The sequence below is a fragment of the Enhydra lutris genome, unplaced genomic scaffold (assembly GCF_002288905.1).
Source record: "Enhydra lutris kenyoni isolate GAN:26980312 unplaced genomic scaffold, ASM228890v2 scaffoldscaffold1, whole genome shotgun sequence".
Classification (NCBI taxonomy): domain Eukaryota; kingdom Metazoa; phylum Chordata; class Mammalia; order Carnivora; family Mustelidae; genus Enhydra; species Enhydra lutris.
Window position 1 is genome coordinate 51,152,289 of NW_019154085.1, and position 19,888 is coordinate 51,172,176.

Genomic DNA, 19,888 nt, shown 5'->3' on the forward strand with positions numbered 1-19,888 from the left:
AGCGGGGAGCCTGCTTCCCCCTCTCTCTCTGCCTGCTTCTCTGCCTACTTGTGCTCTCTCTCTCTCTGTTGAATAAATCAATAAAATCTTAAAAAAAAAAAAAAGATTCTATTTACTTTGAGGGAGAGAACATGAGCAGGTTTGCGGGGGAAGAGGGAGAGGGAGAAGCAGACTCCCACTGTGCAGGGAGCCTGTTGTGGGGCTCAATCCCAGGACCCTGGGATCATAACCTGAGCCGAAGGTAGATGCTGGAGAGCCACCCAGGTGCCCCAGGTCATCTACATTTTTGAGAAACAATCTCTTGGATATAGTGGGTCACTTCTCTAGCTCCAGAATCGTCCTTTGGCCTTTTCCTGAAATTCAGAAGGTTACATTATCTATCAGCAAGCATGGCTTCGTGTGGCAGTGATGTCACAAGCTGTTTGCAGAAGGGAAAGGGAGGCTGAACCCAAACGCAGGACAGAGACCGTGCGTAGGACACTGGAGGTGGTCTCTGGTCCCCAGCCACTGCTAACCATGGTGCTCGGGGTTCACTGGCTGGAAATGCCTGTGTCCTGCAGACATGACTCACAGTGATTCTTGTTATGTGCTGGGACCACATTTCTTCACATAAAAAACTGTGAGTCTGAGGTCTGTAGAGAAAAATATGGGCTATTTTTAAATTGTAGAATATGAATTGGGAAGTGGGTCTGGTTGGTCCCAAAGCCCGATACTTCAGCAGGGGTATAGCAAAGGAAAAAGCAAAGTTCCTTGGTGATCTGTGTGGGGTGGCACAGGTCAGAGCCTGTCAGTGAGCCCCTTCCACATTGTCGTTTCACCCCGTGTCCTGTTAGTGGGCTCTGAGGGGTCTCCGTCAGGCAGTGGCAATGTGGGATGTTTTACTGGCCATAGATACTGCACGATGATTGACTCCCAGGCTGACAGTGACCTGGGGACCTTTTGGGCAGACACTGGGGTTATAGGATGTCATCCCTCCTTTTGCTTCCCAAGTCTGAACCAGAATGTAATTTAAGGCGGAAGTAAAGGAGTCCAAAATGTAAACTTTATTCCTGATAATAGCTGGACTGGAGGGTGTGGTGAGTGTCTGTGAGCTTCTACCTCAGCCCTAAACTAGATAACTGACTCTAACGCTTCACAACGAGACCGTTAGAAGTCTCTTTAGGGAGGCTGACTTCAGAGAATGTGCAGGAGGGCTGAGCAGACGTGAGCCTGTCTTGATTTTCTGTCCCAAACTCATCAGACTAGTCACTCTGTGGCCCTTGGGAAGGAGTGAGCTGTGGGGTGAGACCCCCTAGAGGAAATAAGAGGCAAGGGAATGGAGGTTTTCCCCTAACAATGGGCAGAAGGAGAGGAATCTGAACTCTTGCTTTTGGAAAAACTATAGGTAGGTGGACAGGTTCTGGAAGCAAAACAAGCTCACATGGAAATCCCAGAGCAGAGCTGCCTGGATAGTTTCCATCCACGCCTCTGGGACGGGCTGAGAAGCAGTGTGTGTGGGCGCGGGTGGGGGGGTGGTCCTTAGGAAAGACTTTCTGGACAAGGTACATCATGATTGCTGGATGTTGAGGAGATGTGATAGAGACCAACAGGGAAAGCCCGAATCAGAGTCCCCGATAAGCCTAAATGTAGATCTTGTCCCTTCCCCTCCACTCTGATGCCTGGCTTGCCAACATTCTCTTAGGAGCCACTTTAAAATACCTTGATGGTTGTCATTTCCACGGACTAATCTTTGGGTCCCTTTGACTTTGCCCAGCAAGCAGAAGAGGAAAATGAGCTGAGGAAAAAGCAGGAACAAGCCCTCATGGAAAAACTCCTAGAGCAGGAAGCTCTGATGGAGCAGCAGGATCCAAAGGTGAGATGTGGCCAGGGCCTGAGACGGCCTCGTCTGAGCCAGCAGGGAAGGGGGGCGAACGCCAGACCTGCACGCATGCCTGACGGCTTTCCGCCAGGGCTTGGAAGCGGGGCTCGTGGATTTGTTGTTCATTCTTTGTTCCGCACACAGTAGAAAGAAGTGAAGAACAGGTGTGTGCAGCTTTTCCGGGCGTACAGAGATCAGGAGCTTAAGTCTTGCGGCTGTACAGCGAGGCCACGCCAGGTAGCCCGATGAGAACCTGCGGGAGGCCCAGGGAAGGCTTCACGGGGTCGCCCTTGGTGCAGCCTCCATGGCTGGCTGCTTCACTCCGAGGACCAGGATGGAGGATTCCCCGGAGGGAAGCAGCTCGGGTGCAGGCCACAAGGGCTGGAGGTCAGGGTGTTCTTCATCCCCATCCTCTGCACCAAAGCTCGAGAAATGGATGGTTGTCCCCCGCTGCCTCTTGTAGCCGGACGATCCAGCCTTCCCGCTGCCGCCAGCTGGAGTTCTGCGTGGTTTTCCCAGAAAGTTTTTTTTCCCCCAGAAGCTTTCTGAGTGTTTCTCTGAGCAGGATGTTGGGATGGGGCTGCTTGTGTTTTTGGCCGAGGCTGCTTGTTGGTAACAGAAGGCTCAGACACAGTTTGGATCTTCTCAAGCCCCCCATGGGTGCTGGTCCCACTCATCTCTGCCATCCTTTTTTCTCCTCAGTCTCCTTCCCACAAATCAAAGAGGCAGCAGCAGGAATTAATTGCAGAATTGAGAAGGCGACAAGTGAAAGATAACAGACATGTATATGAAGGAAAAGACGGTGCCATTGAAGACATTATCACAGGTAAAAGATATTTTCTCCTAGTGGCCCGTAAGACCCCGCTGATCCTGCCCATAGTGGACCCTTCCACAGCTTGCTGCTGTTGTTCAGAATTTATGAGGTCTTCAGGTGACTTGATGCAGACCCAGAATTATGGGGAAGGATCCCATGCTAGTGTTGGAAGTAGATTTCTAATAGCCTGTATACTGCCTTTCAGAAAACCCCAGCACTCTCTGAGAACTCTTTCCTCATTATCATTGGAACCCCACAGACTTCACCAGGCTCCTCCTCCTCCTGAGGGTTTTCCACTGTCTTGGGTTTAGTTCCTGCTCCATTTTCTACCTTGTGGCCCCTCCCACCCACCTGCCTGACTAATAAGTACCACAGACAAGGCCCATGCAGGGTTGAGTACTAACCACGGTCAGTGCAGGTTTTTCCAGCATGCTCTTCAAAAGCCTTTTTTACTCATTCAAAGTAACTGAAGACAAGAGGAAATCAGGAGCTAGAGCTTTTGTTCTGCTAGGCCAACAGGCTTCTCAGGCTGCTCAGCTAGGAATGAGTGGTGTCTAACCCAGCTTGGTCCTTGTCTGATTAAGTTGTACCTTAATGCTTGCTGCTTGAATCCATTCTCCAGAGATTCTGCATTCTCTTATAGTTGGGACAATAATTGGAGCCACTGTCTGCGGCATTGGTTGCAAGTGACTTTCATGTCTGTTGCATATGAATACTGTTTTTTTTTTTAGCTTCCAAGATACTTACCACTTTTTTATTGTAGAGAATTTTAAAAATATGCAATGCAAAAGTACAGAGAACAGCCCGAGGAGTTCTGTATACCCATCATCTTTTAACAATTCTCAACTCATGGCCAGTCTTGTTACATGTCTGCTTCTACCTGCTCCCCATTCCCCAATCTCTGGGATTATTCTGAAGCAAATCTAAGACCTACAATTTCATCTGTATTTCAGTGTATGTGTCTTCAAAAGATAAGGACTCTATAATAAAGCAAACAGACATAGCCAGAGTATCATTGTCGCACACCTCCAAAACGAACAGCTTTTTAACATCAAGTACACATTAGTCACATGTCCCCAGCTGTCCTAATTCTTTAAGAATGTAACTCTCAGAATTTTGATTTCTCATTTTCTGTGAATAGTTTACCGTCATAATTAGGGATCCCCAAAGCCAAAACCATCATTTTTGTTCACCAGTTCAGACCCAAGGAAATAAAATAGGTACATAGATCACTAACAGGAAGTCAATAAGGGTTTCTGGCCTAGTGTAAAGTGGTCTCAGTCGTCAGTGGCTGGGTAAGTGGCTGGTAACATTCCCGTGTCTGTGTATGGCGCACACACAGTCTGTGCATGCGTGCCTGCCCGTGTCTCCTCGTTCACTCCGCATTGGTTCGCACATGGCCCCTCAGGTAAAGTCCCCCATTGTTGGGCACCTCTCTTTGTTTCCCTGGCACTGAGGGAGCTACTCTGCTCTCAGCTAGACTAAGAGCAGGTCTTTTGGGGCTGAGCACCTATTTGACTCAATGCCGCAATAGGATTAATTTGTTGGGAGAGAAGCATCTAGCCTCAAACAGCAAGAACTCCTTTTCCAGTAGGCTGTTCTCCATCTTGGTGACCCCTGGGTTGTCAAATGAGCAAAATGTACGTTATCTATTTGCCTGATCTCACCCTTAAGCTGCTGCTGGAGGTGAATGAGTATCTGCTTACAGATCCTACAGTTTTTATTCTCTTTAAAATATTTTCCATTTTCCATCCGCCAAGCCCCAGACTGAGAACTGTTTTAGACTTAATGAACTCACTTGGGTGTACGTTGCCTTTCCCCGTCTCCAGGTATGATTAACAAAGCACTAACCGTGTACTAATGTGATAGATCCTCGCTTTTTACTCTCTTCTGTTTGTCTTATTTGGCTGTCATTTTCAACGCAGTGCTGAAGACTGTGCCCTTTACCGCTCGCACCGCCAAGCGTGGCTCTCGATTTTTCTGCGAACCTGTTCTTACTGAGGAATACCATTATTAAACTATTACTCTTTCTCACCCGATGCTCTTAAAAGGTTGCTACAGATTTTTTGACCTCTTATGTCCCTCTGTATGTCTGCTAGGACCCCCCAAGATGCTAGCATGGCATCTCCATCTCCGCCATGTTGTAGTTTTTGTTGCCTTCACACTGCATGGTTTTGCACGTCTGTCATTACTGTTAACTCACTGCCACTTTCCTATGTCTGTGAATCCACATGCCTGTGGTGGTCTGAGTGTGTGTGAGTTGAAATAATAGAATTGCTTGTAGAAATTTTTAGAACAATAGCGTAAATAGAGCATGACTTTTGAGAATTAGCACTAGGATCAGCAGCTGAGTGGTTATAAGACTTTTGGGCTAGTGCCTTTGAGTGCAAAATGCTAGTCATTAATAACAATAACTAACTATACCTAACATTTATTGAGCACTTGCTGTGTTTTAATAGGTTTACAGATATTAAACCAGCCTCCTTTCTGTATTCAGTTAGCATGCTTTGATAATAAAATGAGCTGTGTGCAAGTGCTCAGGAATGCAAAGTGCCCAGAAGTTGAAAAATGATTTCCAGAAAGAACTGTGAACCACACAGTTGTAAATTGGGACTTTCTTAACTGTCTTATATCATCTATAGCCATCACCCACAGTGTGGAGCTCACGGTACAAGCGAGGAACCCTTGGCTCATAGAAGTCTGTATAAGTTGATATAGGCAATCCATAACGTTATACCCAGCCTCTTTTCCTTCTGGGTGTCATGCCCAAGTTTGGTTACCAGCAGTTCTACATTGGAGCAGGGCTGTGAGGCAGAAAGTGAAAACAAAGGCTTTAGGAACTCCCCATAGTCTCTCATTCACGCTTCTTCACTGCGACTCTGTTCCATGTCAAATCCAGGGTATTTCTCTTGTGATGAGATGATGTCTGAACCTGCTTTTTTGGTTAGGAGGGTGGCATCCAGAAATACTAATAGCAAATACCTATTATTGGAAAATGCCACTATTCTTAGAAAAAAAAAAATCCCAATATTTTCAAGAAGTAAACTGCTTGCCCTTGGTTCCTGATGGCTAGATAAGAAACTTCTTTGCAGTGTCCAGCTGGATAGAAGAGGGACAAGGGAAGCCCATACTCTAATTAGAAATAGCTATTATGTAACTCCCACGTTGAGATTGACATGGAACAGGTTAGGTGTTTGTTTTGTGGCATTAACTCTTCTGTGAATTATACTCGTTATGTATGTTCCTCTGTCTCTGACGATCTCAAGAGGATGTGGTGCGTTGTTGCGTGCTCTGCAGCATACTTACCCACCCGTGCTTATTAACAAGGCTGGCCACTGTCATCTGCTCAGCTAATGTTCCTGTCGGTTTTGTGGCTGGACTATCATTCTGGAGCCAAACTTCAAAGCAGCTTGGATTTGGGTGGTCAGAGAAGGGGGTGGGAAGACACTCTGATCTTTCCCTTGTTTTATCTAACACCTCTTGTATTAATGGCCTCCCATTCTCCTCCCCTGTTGGCTAACATGCCGGGTATGTTAAACACTAAGTTGAATTGCTTTTCATTTTCATCCCATTTTTACTTAACCATCATTTTGTGTTTTTGTTTTTTTCTGTTTAGCCTTAAAGAAGAATAATATCACTAAATTTCCAAATGTTCACTCGAGGGTAAGGATTTCTTCTAGCACACCGGTGGTGGAGGATACACAGAGCTGGCAAGCATCACTTTTTACTTAGCTTCCTCCTCTCTCTGTATGCAGATCAGTGGTTTCAGTCTATGGCTGAGGGTAATACCGGTGAGAGTCTGACAAGGGAGAAGTTTTTGTAACCTCACATTCCAGTGATGTGAGGCAGAGCCTCTCTGTTGGACTCTTTGTGGCCTGCTTCCAAATTATCAAGTGTGATGGCTTGGGCAAGGGTATTTGCTGATGATTGTACTTGCTTTGGGTGCTAGGCTGTCTTTCCCTTACTGTTTTCTTGGCCTCTGAGTTAATCAGTTAACCCCTTTTGATTTGAGGAAACTGAGAGCAAGTCCTGGCCAGGGAACGTGATCTATAGCCTTTGAAGAAAGATTTGGATCTTCAGACCCAATTGTTCAGAAGACTCAGGAATTATAGAGCTACAAGTCATCACATACCCTTAGCCAAAAGTGGAATTCTGACCTTGCCTTATTCTGGGCATGAAGCAGAAGCTTGAGAGGATTATGGCATGTATAAAACTTCTTCCCTTGAATTTAGAAAGAGTGAGGCAGGGTGACTAATTGCAAGGAGTCGGGATTGGTGGGGACTATGCTGAACCTGAGAGCATAGGTCTCAGCACTCACTCAGCTCATTTCTTTTTGCCATGTGAAAATCTGGGCTCAGCATTGCCAGACCCTCCAGTTATCCAAGGGAAGTCAGAAACCCTCTTTTTAAATACTAATTATCTATTAAAAGATCAGGAAATTGTATTTAAAAGTATAAGTTGGGGTCTAAACATTTTATAGGCCAGATATGGCCCATTGGCTCCATTTTCAAGCTACTGAGTAGGTAAAGGAATTAAAAAATTCTGTTGTTTATGTTTCCCCTTTCAAAGATAGAATGTCTCCTAATAGAAGTCAACAAGGTGAAGGGAAATAAATACTAAGTAAATGAAACGGGGGGTGGGGGGGGTGGGCACGGGCGGAGTACACCGCCTACCCTGACCCAGTCAGAAGCAGCTTACCTGCTGGCTAGGCTACCTACCTTAAGTATTCATTAAGAAAGCATGATTTCATATTAAGAATGTTTACATAGAATAAAATGTCTTTGTTCAGCCCACTGTATTCTACTAGAACAGTGCCTGCTTGAACCAGTATGCAGTGGTTGAGTCATTCATTCAACAAGGGTTTTTTGTTTTTTTTTATATTAGGCATTTTTAAACATTCTGTGCATTTGCAGTACAAATTGGAGAATGCTTGAAGGCCCAAACAACTTCTCCCCTCGAATGAAAAATAGGAAATACTGGGTGGCAGGAGACAATGTACGGGAATGGAGTATTATTTTGATTTAGTGATTATTTTTGCTTAGTGATTGGGCATTGTGTTTCACAAAATAAAAAAAAAGACCTCAGCTAATACTAACTGAATACAAATAATGGGACCTCTGCCTGCAAAATAAGCATAGTGTCCTGTGATTAAAATTCCAGAAAAGATAGGATAGGGCAGTTGGTTTATTAATTTTGCAGGTTAAAATTCATTACAATTATTGATATTCAGGTTCCCAGAAAAAAAAAAAAGAACTAAGCCAAGGCTTTTTCCAATTGAAGAAACATTTCAATATAAGACTCCAGCTAGATTCTCTAGATTCTCTGGCCAGTGACAAGAACAGTTGCCTTTCCTATATATTTTTCTAAAAAGTTCCAGAATCACATCAGTATTACATCCTGCTTTAAATATTGAGGGCAAAGTACATGTCTTTGGCTCAAATACTCAGTGAGTTTTAAGGACCTGTTAGCTGACTCTTCTACACAAGCTGCTTTGATTGGCTGCCAGCTGACCTTTGTCTTGCTTGGACACATGATACTAAAGGTTGCAATTCTCTGACTGATCCTCTCCTCTTTACAGATCTTAGAAACCAACCATACAGACGAGCCGATGCGCTGAGGAGAAGTGTCAGACGGCGCCTTGATGATCAGAACCTGCGTTCTGCTAATGGTGCCGAGATAACCATGTGAACCTGAGACCTGCCTGTATGAGTAGAGTATACGTGAATGAAACTTCCCACGTGAACTTTATGTGCTACCATGTAACCGCAACCTTGAACATTGATAAAATATTCTAAGGGCTCGGATTTAGCAAACACATAGGAATTTAAAAATGACGGGCTCTCCTTTCAACCTTTGTTAACAAGTGCCTAAAAGTGGAAGTACCTGCTCAGATTAATCAAAGCAATAGGGTTTGATTTGATTAGGTATCTTTTTACACCAGTGTATTACCCAATTTTTTAACCAAAATGTAAATTTCGTATTACACTCATCTGCCATTATGGTTGTCCCATGATGGCACACCCTGGTTTCCTGATAAGTTGTAAATAACATGGATGCAACTGCTGTGGGTTTCCTTTGCTGAGATGTTTTTTAAGGAAAAAAGTTGCTTTTGTGTTTTAGACCTATCCATCAACTTTATTTTTAAGAGCTTGCAATCTGGAAGAAGGAAGTCCCATAAGCTCCTGTCCATAACCAAGCCCCAGCCAAGTACAAACAGGATGCATTGCAGTGGCACAGAGGTCACTCAACTCTCTCATTTTACATTCTACACTGCTGTACTCGGGTAGGACACCCTGTGAGAGTTCACCAGTATGAATGCAAGGATATGATGGCATACAAATTTGTGTAAGATTTTTTTTGCAGTACTGTGTTCTTCAGCTAGAGGCAGCTTTTAAAATAATAATGCAGATGTATTTATTAATTAGCACTAAAATTAACATCTCAGTGATCAGTATTAGGATTTCTGAGGACCATTATGGGCCTATCCTGAGAACGGAAATTGGTGCCTTGCTAGCCAGGGAGAAGTTCACTAGCTCTATCAAGCATTTCAGATTACTTCTGCTAGCTAGTAGTGTAGTTAACCTAGCCTTATTCTCCTGACAATCGCAGCCCTCCCCCCCCACCTTTGTAAACCGGAGAAGATATATTTGGCATCATTGCTTTATGGGGAATTGCAAATTAAATTGCTTGAAATATTCATATTTGGATTAATCTTAAGTGATACATAATAGGACTAAATGGGCAACTAAGCCACTGTTATTTTTCCTTCCTCTCGGGCAGGGCACTTGATCCATTCCAAAGTCAAAAACTGGACTAAAGCTGATTTGTACTTTACATAATATACACTCTGCTTCTGGCTTACTTCTTGGTACATCAATATATTAATTGTAAAGTTTATTGTATAGTATTTAACCACTGAATTTCTTATTTTATGTTGTGCTTATGTGAACCCCTTGGTGAAGGTCCCATTTTCCTTGGATAATGTGTAGTTATATGATCTCTTTTTAAATGTACAGATATTTTGCTATAAAATTGGTGCAGTTTTTTATGGTTTTTACACTTTAATTCCCACCTAAGCCTCTGGGTAATATTGTAAATATTGTTTAAAAATGCATCAGCCTGTGCTATACAATCTGAATGTTATTTTAACTTATAGTTTTTTTTTTAATATATATATTTAACTACAAGGACAGTTTAGGGATCAGTTACCACATTTCACTTTAGCATACCTATTTACAAAAAATTACTTTTAAAACTGCCACCTGCTAGCACATTTTCATAAATGTGTACTTTAAAAAGAACATGCCAAGATTTTTGTCTGTTAACACTGATTTTGATGAAAAAAAAACAATTTGACCATGATACAACACAAGTAGTTGGCCCTTTATGACAGGTGGCTGCTTTCCAAAGCTTAATACTAAAAAGCTTCTAATTGCCTATTTATTAATCAACAAATAGACAATAATGTTGGCATGTTCTTTTCTGTTTATTAATGGGCTTGCCTTCTTAGCAATATTAGAAATGTTTTATAAAAAAGCAATTCATGTTACTTTTCTGGTCTTTTCATGACATATGAGCAAATAAACTATTTACACTACTATCCTGTAATATGTTGTAGTCTTTCAATGACATACTTTAATTGGGGGGGGGGAGGCGTGGGGAGGATTTACCAGTGTTACATACTTTTATCTTCTAGGAAGTTATTTCTTACTGATAGGCTCTTGATCACTTGCTGTATGGAATATAAGAACCCAACAGATTTGGTAGTGAGGGATACATCTCCAAAATTGTACTTACCAATTTATTGCTTCCAGAGAAACACTGGTGTTTGTTGAAGATGTTATTCCCCACCCCCCAAATTTGTTTTAATGAGGATGTTGTTAGTATATGGATAGGTTACGTGTGGACTGCACAGACGTAACCCTGCAACCAACAACTATATTGGTTGGCAAGGTATGTACAAGCAGTTTGGCCTCCACTGCCCAACCAAACATGCTGGTATTTTTGTTAATTCCAAATCATCAGACTGTGCAACATTCAGTATATTCTTTTTAGGAAAGCAAGGAAATTTGGTATTTTAGAAAACTGTCCAAGTGGCTTAAAACAACTGTTTAAAAAAATTTTAGGATTTTAATTGAGAGAGAGGGAAAACACAAGTGGGGGAGGGCGGGGCAGAGGGAGAAGCAGACTTCCTACTGAGCAGAGGAACCTGACCTGGGGCTTCATTCCAGCCCCCTGAGATGACCTGAGATGAAGGTAAGTCACCCAAGCGCCCCTCAAAACTTTCTTGGAGAGGCAAGAATAAAGTTTAATTATTGTATTAAGTCTTTGTTACCAATTCAGCGCTCTTCTTACACCACAGTTATACAATGTCGTTGAAGCTTTATTTTATAAAGAGGGGGTAAAGTTAAATTCCAGTTAGTAAAATTCTCTAGTTTGTGCCTCATGGTAAAAGAAATAGTATCTTTAATATTCTACAAATTCAAAACGTTTTCAAAACCAAAGCACAGCAGTAAGTTCAAATGAGATAGGTATGGTTAGGTATGGGTGGGGCATTTTATACCATTAATATCCACTCTTAAAGATAATTACCAGTGAATTCAAAATAATATCCTTATTCTCATCTCCCAATCCTCTAAAACATCTAAATTCTAATCCACTAAAATTCATTGATTGCCCAAGGGACCCTGACGACTCAACAATGCTTAGCACAGGAAGGGACTTGGTACCCATCAAAGACTGGTTCAACATACTGGATTTTGTAAAATTACCTTTTTAGACTGCAAGATACACTTTTATGATAGCTTTACAATGGGCATACCTATTAGTTTTAATATTTGGTAAAACAGCTCTTAGCCCTAAGATTTTTAAATTTGTATCAGAAACGTCTACAAAGATGATCAGCTCAGTATATGCAAAAGGATTAATCTGATAGTGTTTCATTTCTCTTAAAACTAATACCTGATCTAATTCCAAGAAAAAAATTCGAAGCAAGAAACAAATGCAAGAAGTTTAGATACACTTTCTTTGATCTAGTTTTTTTTTTATAGAGGCAAGTTTTACACTGAGAAACAATGCGGGCCTCTAGCATCTCACAGCAAAGAACTGCATAGAAGAAGGGGTACTTAAAGGAAAAAGCGGACAAAAATCCAACTTAGTAAAAGATGCCATCTTTTCTAATAAATTATATTTATTTACAAAAGGTCTAATTTTATATAACTATTAGGTTCTTTACATCAGAACAATATATAAACAGAAGAGAAAATCTGGTAATTACAAACAGAGAAAATAGAAACTTGTTCCCTCTTATCATTACTCACCTTTCAGAACAAATCTTCTGTTAAGTTGTAGAGAGGTAGGCAAGAGACCAAACCTACCAAATTTCAGGCAGGACCAAAATAAAGGAGTATTTATATATAGACATTTTAGATGCCCCAAGGAACAGCATAAAAGGGCATCAAGAAATGGCTTAGTTGGATTATGATCTGATTAGGCAGCCACTCTATTTCAGTCTATGAATGAAACTGGGGTGGGGGTGGGGGTTAGCTAGTTCCCCTGAAATGCAAACATCAACCTAGGCCATAACACCTGGGGCACTTACCAATCATTAACAATAACGAGATGGCCTTGAAGTGTAGATTATATTGAGTCACAAAAGCAATTTTTATATAGCCAGTTTTTTGAAAAGCATAGAAAATCTACAATTAAGGAACTTATGCAAGGGAGACACGCTAAATAAAGGAAGGGCTAGGGGGAGTGTGTGGGTACTTGCAGCAAAATCATCTCACTTCCCATACCTCACCCTTTGTTGGAAATAGCCTGAAATGATTAGTTCTCAATTTAGAATTTGGGAATTTTGTTGCTGTTTCCAAGCATGGCCTTTAACACTAACTCTGGCCTAGCTAAACATTAGCTCTTCAAACAGAAGTTTACTACTTTTAAACTACTATGGTATCTTAATTTATGAATATGCAAAGCTACATTTCAAATCATCACAAGGGATTTCCTTTCCTACTCAGAAACAGGGAAGTTATATGTTCTCGCTAACAAGCTTTTGGAAATTTCTGTAGTAAAAGATAAAGCCACTAGAAGTTATCTTCAGTGGTGCACTTCAATTATGTATGTGGCTTTAGTTGTGGGTTAGTACAGTTTATTGCGATGATGCTTTTTCAAGCTCTATAATACAGTTGCTTGGTACCATGGATGCTGAATGTATCTGCCAACTATTTTACAATCATTCAGTATAGGCCTACAATGTGCCAGGCACTGTTCTAATCCACAGGATATAACAGTAAATGAAACACAAATCCCTGTCTCCAAGGAACCTGACCACCATTTACGTTAACACAACTGAAAAATTTAAGAGCAAGGTTAAGATTTAATAAAGAAGTTAAGAATTATTAGACTAGTATATGCCATTACCAGAACCACAAAGTAAAATTGTAAGCCTACTTAGAACACAATCCCATGAAAATTACTCATGACATTATTTTGCTTTTTATTTAAAATGAGTGGTTTTACTTAAGAGAATGTAAAAGAATTAAAATTGTACCTGATACTGAGAGAGATACATCCCCAAGGGAAAAGAAAAGTCTGATTTAAGATACAAGCAATTAATGTGATTTGCCTCATTTTGCTTTTAGAAATGTTTATTTGGTTCCTTAGTTTTGTAATTTACATTTAAATTACATAATATTCTTAAATATTCTATAAACTTATAGCATTCATCACTCTTCCCTGGGTACTATTTGATTGGAAGCAGTTCTCTCTCAAATAGCATCTAGGCTTAAAAACAAAACAAAAAACAAAAAAGCCCCCCAACCCCATATGGCTACCCCTTTCTGATGCAAAAAGAAAAGTGGCTGCCTAGTCAGCACTGAGTTGACCTTTAACACTGGAAGAAAACCGGGATCATCCAGGCAAATGCTTCTTAACACAGAATACAGGCCCTTTGGTAAAAGAAAATTATGGACTGTCTTTCCAGAAAAATGTACAGAGAGACATTTCAGTTTTTACAGTTTCTTCACTCTACCACTATGAATAGAGCTTTACTCTAGGCCATTTTTATAGCTGTATAAAATGAGGCCCAATTAGCAAAAGTCAAGATGTGACACTGATCATTTTCAAAATTTACTGGGAGGCATCTATGAAGTTTTTATTATTGAAAAACATGAATAATCTGTATTTTTGAAGCTGCCTTGGGTAATAATGAAATAGCCTTGCTGTGTTAAAAAAAAAAAAAAAGTAGGAGCATTGCTTTTATTTTTTAAAAGCATTAAGTTATTTAAACAAACTTGGGAAAGTGCAAAGAATTCATCATACTTGACTAACTTTTAATACAAATTCAATTTTCCCATATAGGAATTACTGGACTGGGAGAAAACAAAAACATCAAATATTGGAGATTCTGATTTTGACTACTATGATAATAAATGTATTAGTAAATTTATCCAATTAATGACACAGAGGGAAGAAAAATCCTCAACATTTACCAAAGTCTGATGCTTACCTGAACGTATAACTTCCCCTCATCTAAAAATAAACACACTTTCCGGCTTGAACAAATGTGTTCACTTTTTGAACATCTATTTAACAGAACCAATATTCTAAGACATTTCAGCTTTTACCAGACTGAAAATTTGGAAACCTAATCTTCCCATCACCTGTGACTTCAGACTGTATAGTACCTTTTGGTAACTAAATCCCATTTGATGGGATCATTAAAGGTAGACAAGGATTACAGTCACTTCAATTAGATCTATTATAATGTCGTTATATTTTGAGTAGCCATTTATTCAATAGTTTTGTTTTTAGGTCAGATAATTTTCATGGGTTAACTATAGAGAAACTTGAATTTGTATTGCAAGAATTTGAGGTGATAAGACAGTATCTCTAAGAAATACAGAAATCTATTTTGAGGACATGCTAAAACATATCAGTAACTTTTTATTTAAATAGAAAAATTAAAACTTTAAAGTTGCACTTAAAAAAATCATCATTCATGGAATTAAAACAAAATTTTACAGATTCTAAATTAAATTCTCTTATGAAACACCACTAGTATTTCTGCCAGTATCATATGCATTTTGAAGATTCTGCCACTGACTTCCATGTCAAGTGTCTGACATGATTAGCAATATTAACTCATTATGAGGCCTCTGAAAATTAAATCTAGGTAACTCCCGATTGCCAAAGTTGTTAAATTTTTTGGTTCTAATATACAATAAGACTAACCTTAAGCAAGCAACTTGATCACTTCACATCTTCTAAGGATAGTGATTCTCATTTTCCACAGTCATGTCCGTTTTCACAGCAGAAAAATGACTTGGCAGAGAAAAGTTTAGAAATAATCCCCCCCCCACCCTTTTTTGAGGCTTTCAACAGTGGATGCTAGATTTAATTGCAAAAGTACGCAGGGATGGGAAAAAGCAGTCCTGGTCATTTGAACTTCTCAAATTCATTAGAATGGTGAAAGAAAAAAAAAAATGAATTAATTTTTGTTCTTCTAAATTCCAACTTGAAATAGGATCGCTCGAAGTGTCCAAAATAAAAAAATATCTAATGCCAAAGACTATGTGCTAAAATTTACTCATTAAAAAAATCTCCTGCACTGAAGGAAAATAGTATAAATTACATTACCAACCTTCAAAAGTTAGCATGTAAAGAGTATTCTAGCTTCAAACCATTGCCTCTCTAAAGTTTTCTATAGGAAATTTGTAGATCAAAAACAAATTACAGGGGCCTCAAATGTACGGATTTATAATATTCTTAAATATTAAAAAGGAAAGGAACCTAGCTATGTGGGTAAGATGAAGCAAAATTTCAAGGATTTAGTATCTTTAAATGATCATACAACTTTTAGAGCTGAGTAGTTTAAGTAGAAATAAATACTAGTACACGCTAGAAGAGAAGGTTTAATAATTGATAAAAATGTACAAAAATATTCAAATCAGAAATGCTTTAGAATGTGTACCACGAAGTCAATACTTCTCAGTGAATAGGGAAGGTAAAAGACTTCCTCAATGAAAAAAAGTAAGAGAAAAGATCGGATTAAAAAAAAAAAAAAAGACAACTGTTAAAGAAAATGTTTAAGTCCACACTGATTTCTGTTTCAGACAAGGATATTGCAACTATCACTTAAAGTACGGTGGCACATTCTTTAGTAGGTCCTTAAGGCAATATATTTAAACTAATTTACAATTTGATTTGATGTTAACTTTTTAAACATCACCTCAAAATAATGCCCTCACAATAGCCTTTTCTAAAACGTATTCAGATGTTTCATAAAAAATAACGGTGGCTTTATTATAGTAGTGCTCATTAGCACCACTATCGTTAAGGGTCTACCAGGTTTCCATTAAGAACACCTATTTCTGCGTTCACCATAAAAGATCATATCAGCTTGAACCAGTTGGGTAGTGCACAAAAAAGCAGTTTTGTCAGTTGCTGGTGCTTTTTTTGTACTACTAAATATCAAAAAAATTTTCATTATATCTTCAAAATCCAACTTCTATAAAGTAAATCAAATCGCCTCATGACTCAAGAGTTCAGAACAAAGTAGAGACATCTGCAGTTATCAGTAAATTGCCACCTTTAATCCATCCTGCAGTGCCCTATGAAAGGGTCACAGAAAGACAGTTATGACCGTATGAAAATATGATTCTTGATACAGAATCAAAAGTTATTTTCAATTTCCTTTGCTTTTTATAAAGTCCACAATAACAATACTTAAATGCACTTTTTTTTTCCTGTGATATAATTAAAACCCAGTGTTATTTCAATTGAACTTTAAAATAGAGTCCCTGGTCTGAATTCGACTTTAAATCATACTGTAAACATATATTTGGTATAATTTATTGATCATCATCCAGTTGCTCCAAAAGGGTCCTTCTGCGCTTTTCCAATTCCCCTTCACTTAGTTCACTGCCAGAAGTATCCCAATTCCCCTGAAAAGACATTGAATACAATTACATTTAATGTCAGTACTCAAAAGGTTAAGTAGTATTGAAACTTTGAGAAAAAGGAACCAAAATATATGGATTGTCTTCCACAGAAACAAGTCCATCACAGGGTTTAGGACTGCTCTTTCCCAAAAGCCTCCCAATGAGTTGCTACCTACTCCCTGGTTTTATAGGGTAGAATTCAGGACAAGACTTTTATATGGTGCTACTTTCATTTTGCATTAATATATAAATCAGGCAGAATGGTAAACCATGGTTTCTTTCCCTTCCTCTTACACAACTGAATATAAAACATTTTGTTTCCATTTAATAAAGCTAGGTGCTCATTACCTAAGGCACTATATTCCTTGTTAATTTTGTAGATTCTTGGTTGCCTTCTAAGTGTTTTATATTACAGAAATGTATTATGCTTTGAGCATACCATCCTTAGATAAAAACTTAAGATTTTTAAGGATAAACATTTAAAATTTATGAGGAGGACATTACTTAGGCTGAAAAACAATTAAAGAAATTAATATTGTACTATTTGTGAAAAACATAAAACATTAAAAAAATAGTTAAATGAAATCTCTGAATGGAAGAAGACAGATGAACTGACTACAAAGAAGAAAACTGTTAAGCTGCTATTAAGTATTCAGGAAATCTTCATTCACCAAGGGCATGCTTCAAACTCACCAGGGCACCTTTTAAAAAGAACCTCCGTATCAACGGACTCACAATACCCAGAGGGAGGACCAGGGCTTACTGAACTAGAGTTTAAACTAAACTCTCCATGGGTCCATTTAGGGGCATTACTCCTGCTAAGAAGGCTTGTGTTACTTCGCTGTCTTATATACATACCCACACAGATGGAAACTAAAAAGGCTACTGTAATTTGATATTAAAATGTTAATTCTGGCGTGTAGTCCCCCTCCTATACCTTTGCCCTTACCTCTTCCCTCACAGTGACTACTCCTAAAAGTTACTGGAATGCTACCTTTTGAAACTAGATTTAGTAGTACTGATGTCTGAGCACATGTGGAGAACCCCCAATCTGAGTCCCATATTCCTTAAAAATCAGGTAGAAAATGTCCAGTGGTACTCCTTACGACTTACAAAGTAAGACTTTTACAAACAAAAGTCATGGAAGACTTATTTTTTGAGAAATAGACAACTCAGAACACTTGCAGCAGGTATGTTAGAAAGCTATTTTGTGTAAGAGGTAAATTGAATTTTCATTGTTTTCTTCAAATGGTAGCCAACCTGCAAAAAGTCTATTAAATGTGATATAAACCACAATATCCATTTTTGTATTTTGGAATCACAGGTATGAAATAATTCTAAATACTTACAGAATCCTTTCCAGTCTTTTTCTTAGGTGATTTGTGTTTTGATTCTGATCTTTGTCTAGTTCTATCTTTTTCACTTTCTCGGTCTTTTTCTTTTTTATCCTTCTCTCGTTCAGCATCTGACTCTGGAGAATCCTGTGTAAATAAAAAATATCACTAGCATTTTGATGAGGATACCATTGTTTACTATCTCCATAATAGGTCATATTTAAGAACATCCATGTATTATAGGGCATGTGTTCCTAAGTATGGTGAAATTTGAATTATTAACCTCAAGGATTCTGTAATATTTCTAAGATTCATTGGAAAGATGACATTCTGAGATTCAGTAACATCACAAAAGAGCTTCACTAAATTAGGGAAGAAAGCACACAAGATAGGATTATATCTATTATGTAAATGTAGACAAACATTACATTTTCTGCCAACCCAGTATTTGTTGATTTATTCAGATATAGATACAGAATGCTGTGATTAGCTTAGTCATCTAACAGGCTGACTATTATACAATAAATTCTTTCCTCAAAATTGCAACTGAAAGCAGGACTATTATTTCTTAAAGATTTTATTTATTTAAAGCACACGTGAGCACGGGGAGTGGCAAAGAGAGAGGGAGAAAGAGAATCTTCAGCAGATTCCGTGATGAGCACAGAACCCAATCCCATGACCCTGAGATCGTGATCTGAGCAGAAATCAAGCATGGGGTGGATGCTCAACTGACTGAGCCACCTTGGTGCCCTGAAAAGCAAGATTTAAAGTGCAATGTCTCTGCCCAAGTGGTCCTTTCTTAGATATGTATAAATTCGAGTGAGCAGCATGAAGAAAAAAATCTCATTCAAGAGGTAGTAAATATCCAGTCACTTGTGTTTTGAAAAAGTTCCTGAGGGTATCTTGATGCATATGTAAAATTAAGAACTATTTAAACTTGTGATTCTCACCACAGCTGCAACACATACACACATACTTAGGTCTTTCTCTAAGATTACTTTAAAAAGCCAGAGTGGGAATCTTAACACTGATGTGTGTTTATTTTCAAAGCTCACTAGAATATTTTAATGGAAGATTATGGTAAAGACAAACTATGTAATTCCCGAGTTTAGGTGTCCTGGACTGCACAGGACTAGGCAAAAAAGGGTTCTACTGCCACTGAACAAGTTAAGGACTAAAACAACCTAAGTGTAGTATAACAAAAGCTTGCTTACAGATTTATGTCTCCTCTTCTTGCTTTTCTTCTTATGTTTTTTTGACTTCTTATAACTTCTCTCTAAGCAGCATGAACAGAAAAAAAAAAACAGTCTGAATTTGAGGACATCCAAGTGCCAATGATTTTTTTTTTTCCTTGAAGTTTTATTTTGGAGTGTGAGGGGGACAGTACAGAGGGAGAAGGAGACAGTGTCTTAAGCAGACTCCTTGCTGAGCAGGGGTTCAATCTCAGGGGAGATCAGGACCAAGAAGTACCCTTAAGTGACGGCGCCCCCCAGTGTCAGTGATCCTATTTAAGTTAAAAGAAATGCTTACCAGACTCAGCACTAGAAGAGTGTTCTGAGGCAGACCGAGACTCTGATCGCTGTCTTTTTTTCTTTGAATGGCTGTCATCATCATCTGAATCTGATCCCTATAGAATACATATAATAATTTCATTCATAATGTTATTAATAAAGATTTCAATACACTCAATAGTACCCATAATAAACTTCCTTACCGATCTAGAGCGGGAACGTTTCCTGTGATGTTTTTTAGATTTCTTAGAATGTTTCTTGTTCTTTGAATGATGATGTTGACATTCATGCTAAAGGGGCAAAAGGAAAAGAATTTTAAAAGTTTACTTTAGAAGCAGATCATAAAGAATTTTTAAACACTATACAAAACAAGTTTATTAGAGTAAAAATCTTACTCTCGTTTTGCACATTTAGGATGTACTTCCTAG

The 19,888-nt window shown here is 39.0% G+C and overlaps 2 protein-coding genes across 9 annotated transcripts in view; one reads left to right on the plus strand and one right to left on the minus strand.

The window, feature by feature from the left end:
- Positions 1-10,272, plus strand: part of LOC111158700 (formin like 2) — a 320,132-nt gene extending 309,860 nt beyond the window's left edge. Inside the window, exons 24-27 of one of the 4 annotated variants that reach the window (XM_022521031.1) lie at positions 1,754-1,852; positions 2,561-2,684; positions 6,289-6,382; positions 8,251-10,272. In XM_022521031.1, the coding sequence (XP_022376739.1) occupies positions 1,754-1,852; positions 2,561-2,684; positions 6,289-6,382; position 8,251 (318 nt within the window). In that variant the 3' untranslated portion in view covers positions 8,252-10,272. Of the gene's footprint in view, positions 1-1,753; positions 1,853-2,560; positions 2,685-4,597; positions 6,383-8,250 lie in introns of those variants that run through there. The other 3 variants (XM_022521096.1, XM_022520953.1, XM_022521170.1) reach the window with 3 other exon arrangements.
- A 5,294-nt stretch (positions 10,273-15,566) lies between these two features.
- Positions 15,567-19,888, minus strand: part of LOC111142493 (pre-mRNA processing factor 40 homolog A) — a 56,319-nt gene continuing 51,997 nt past the window's right edge. For all 5 annotated transcript variants that reach the window (XM_022495743.1, XM_022495734.1, XM_022495726.1 and 2 more), the window contains 5 exons: positions 19,664-19,750; positions 19,480-19,576; positions 19,164-19,225; positions 17,965-18,096; positions 15,567-16,618 (listed from right to left, as the gene is read on the minus strand). In XM_022495743.1, coding sequence (XP_022351451.1) covers positions 16,526-16,618; positions 17,965-18,096; positions 19,164-19,225; positions 19,480-19,576; positions 19,664-19,750 — 471 coding nt within the window. In that variant the 3' untranslated portion in view covers positions 15,567-16,525. The remainder of the gene's footprint in view (positions 16,619-17,964; positions 18,097-19,163; positions 19,226-19,479; positions 19,577-19,663; positions 19,751-19,888) is intronic.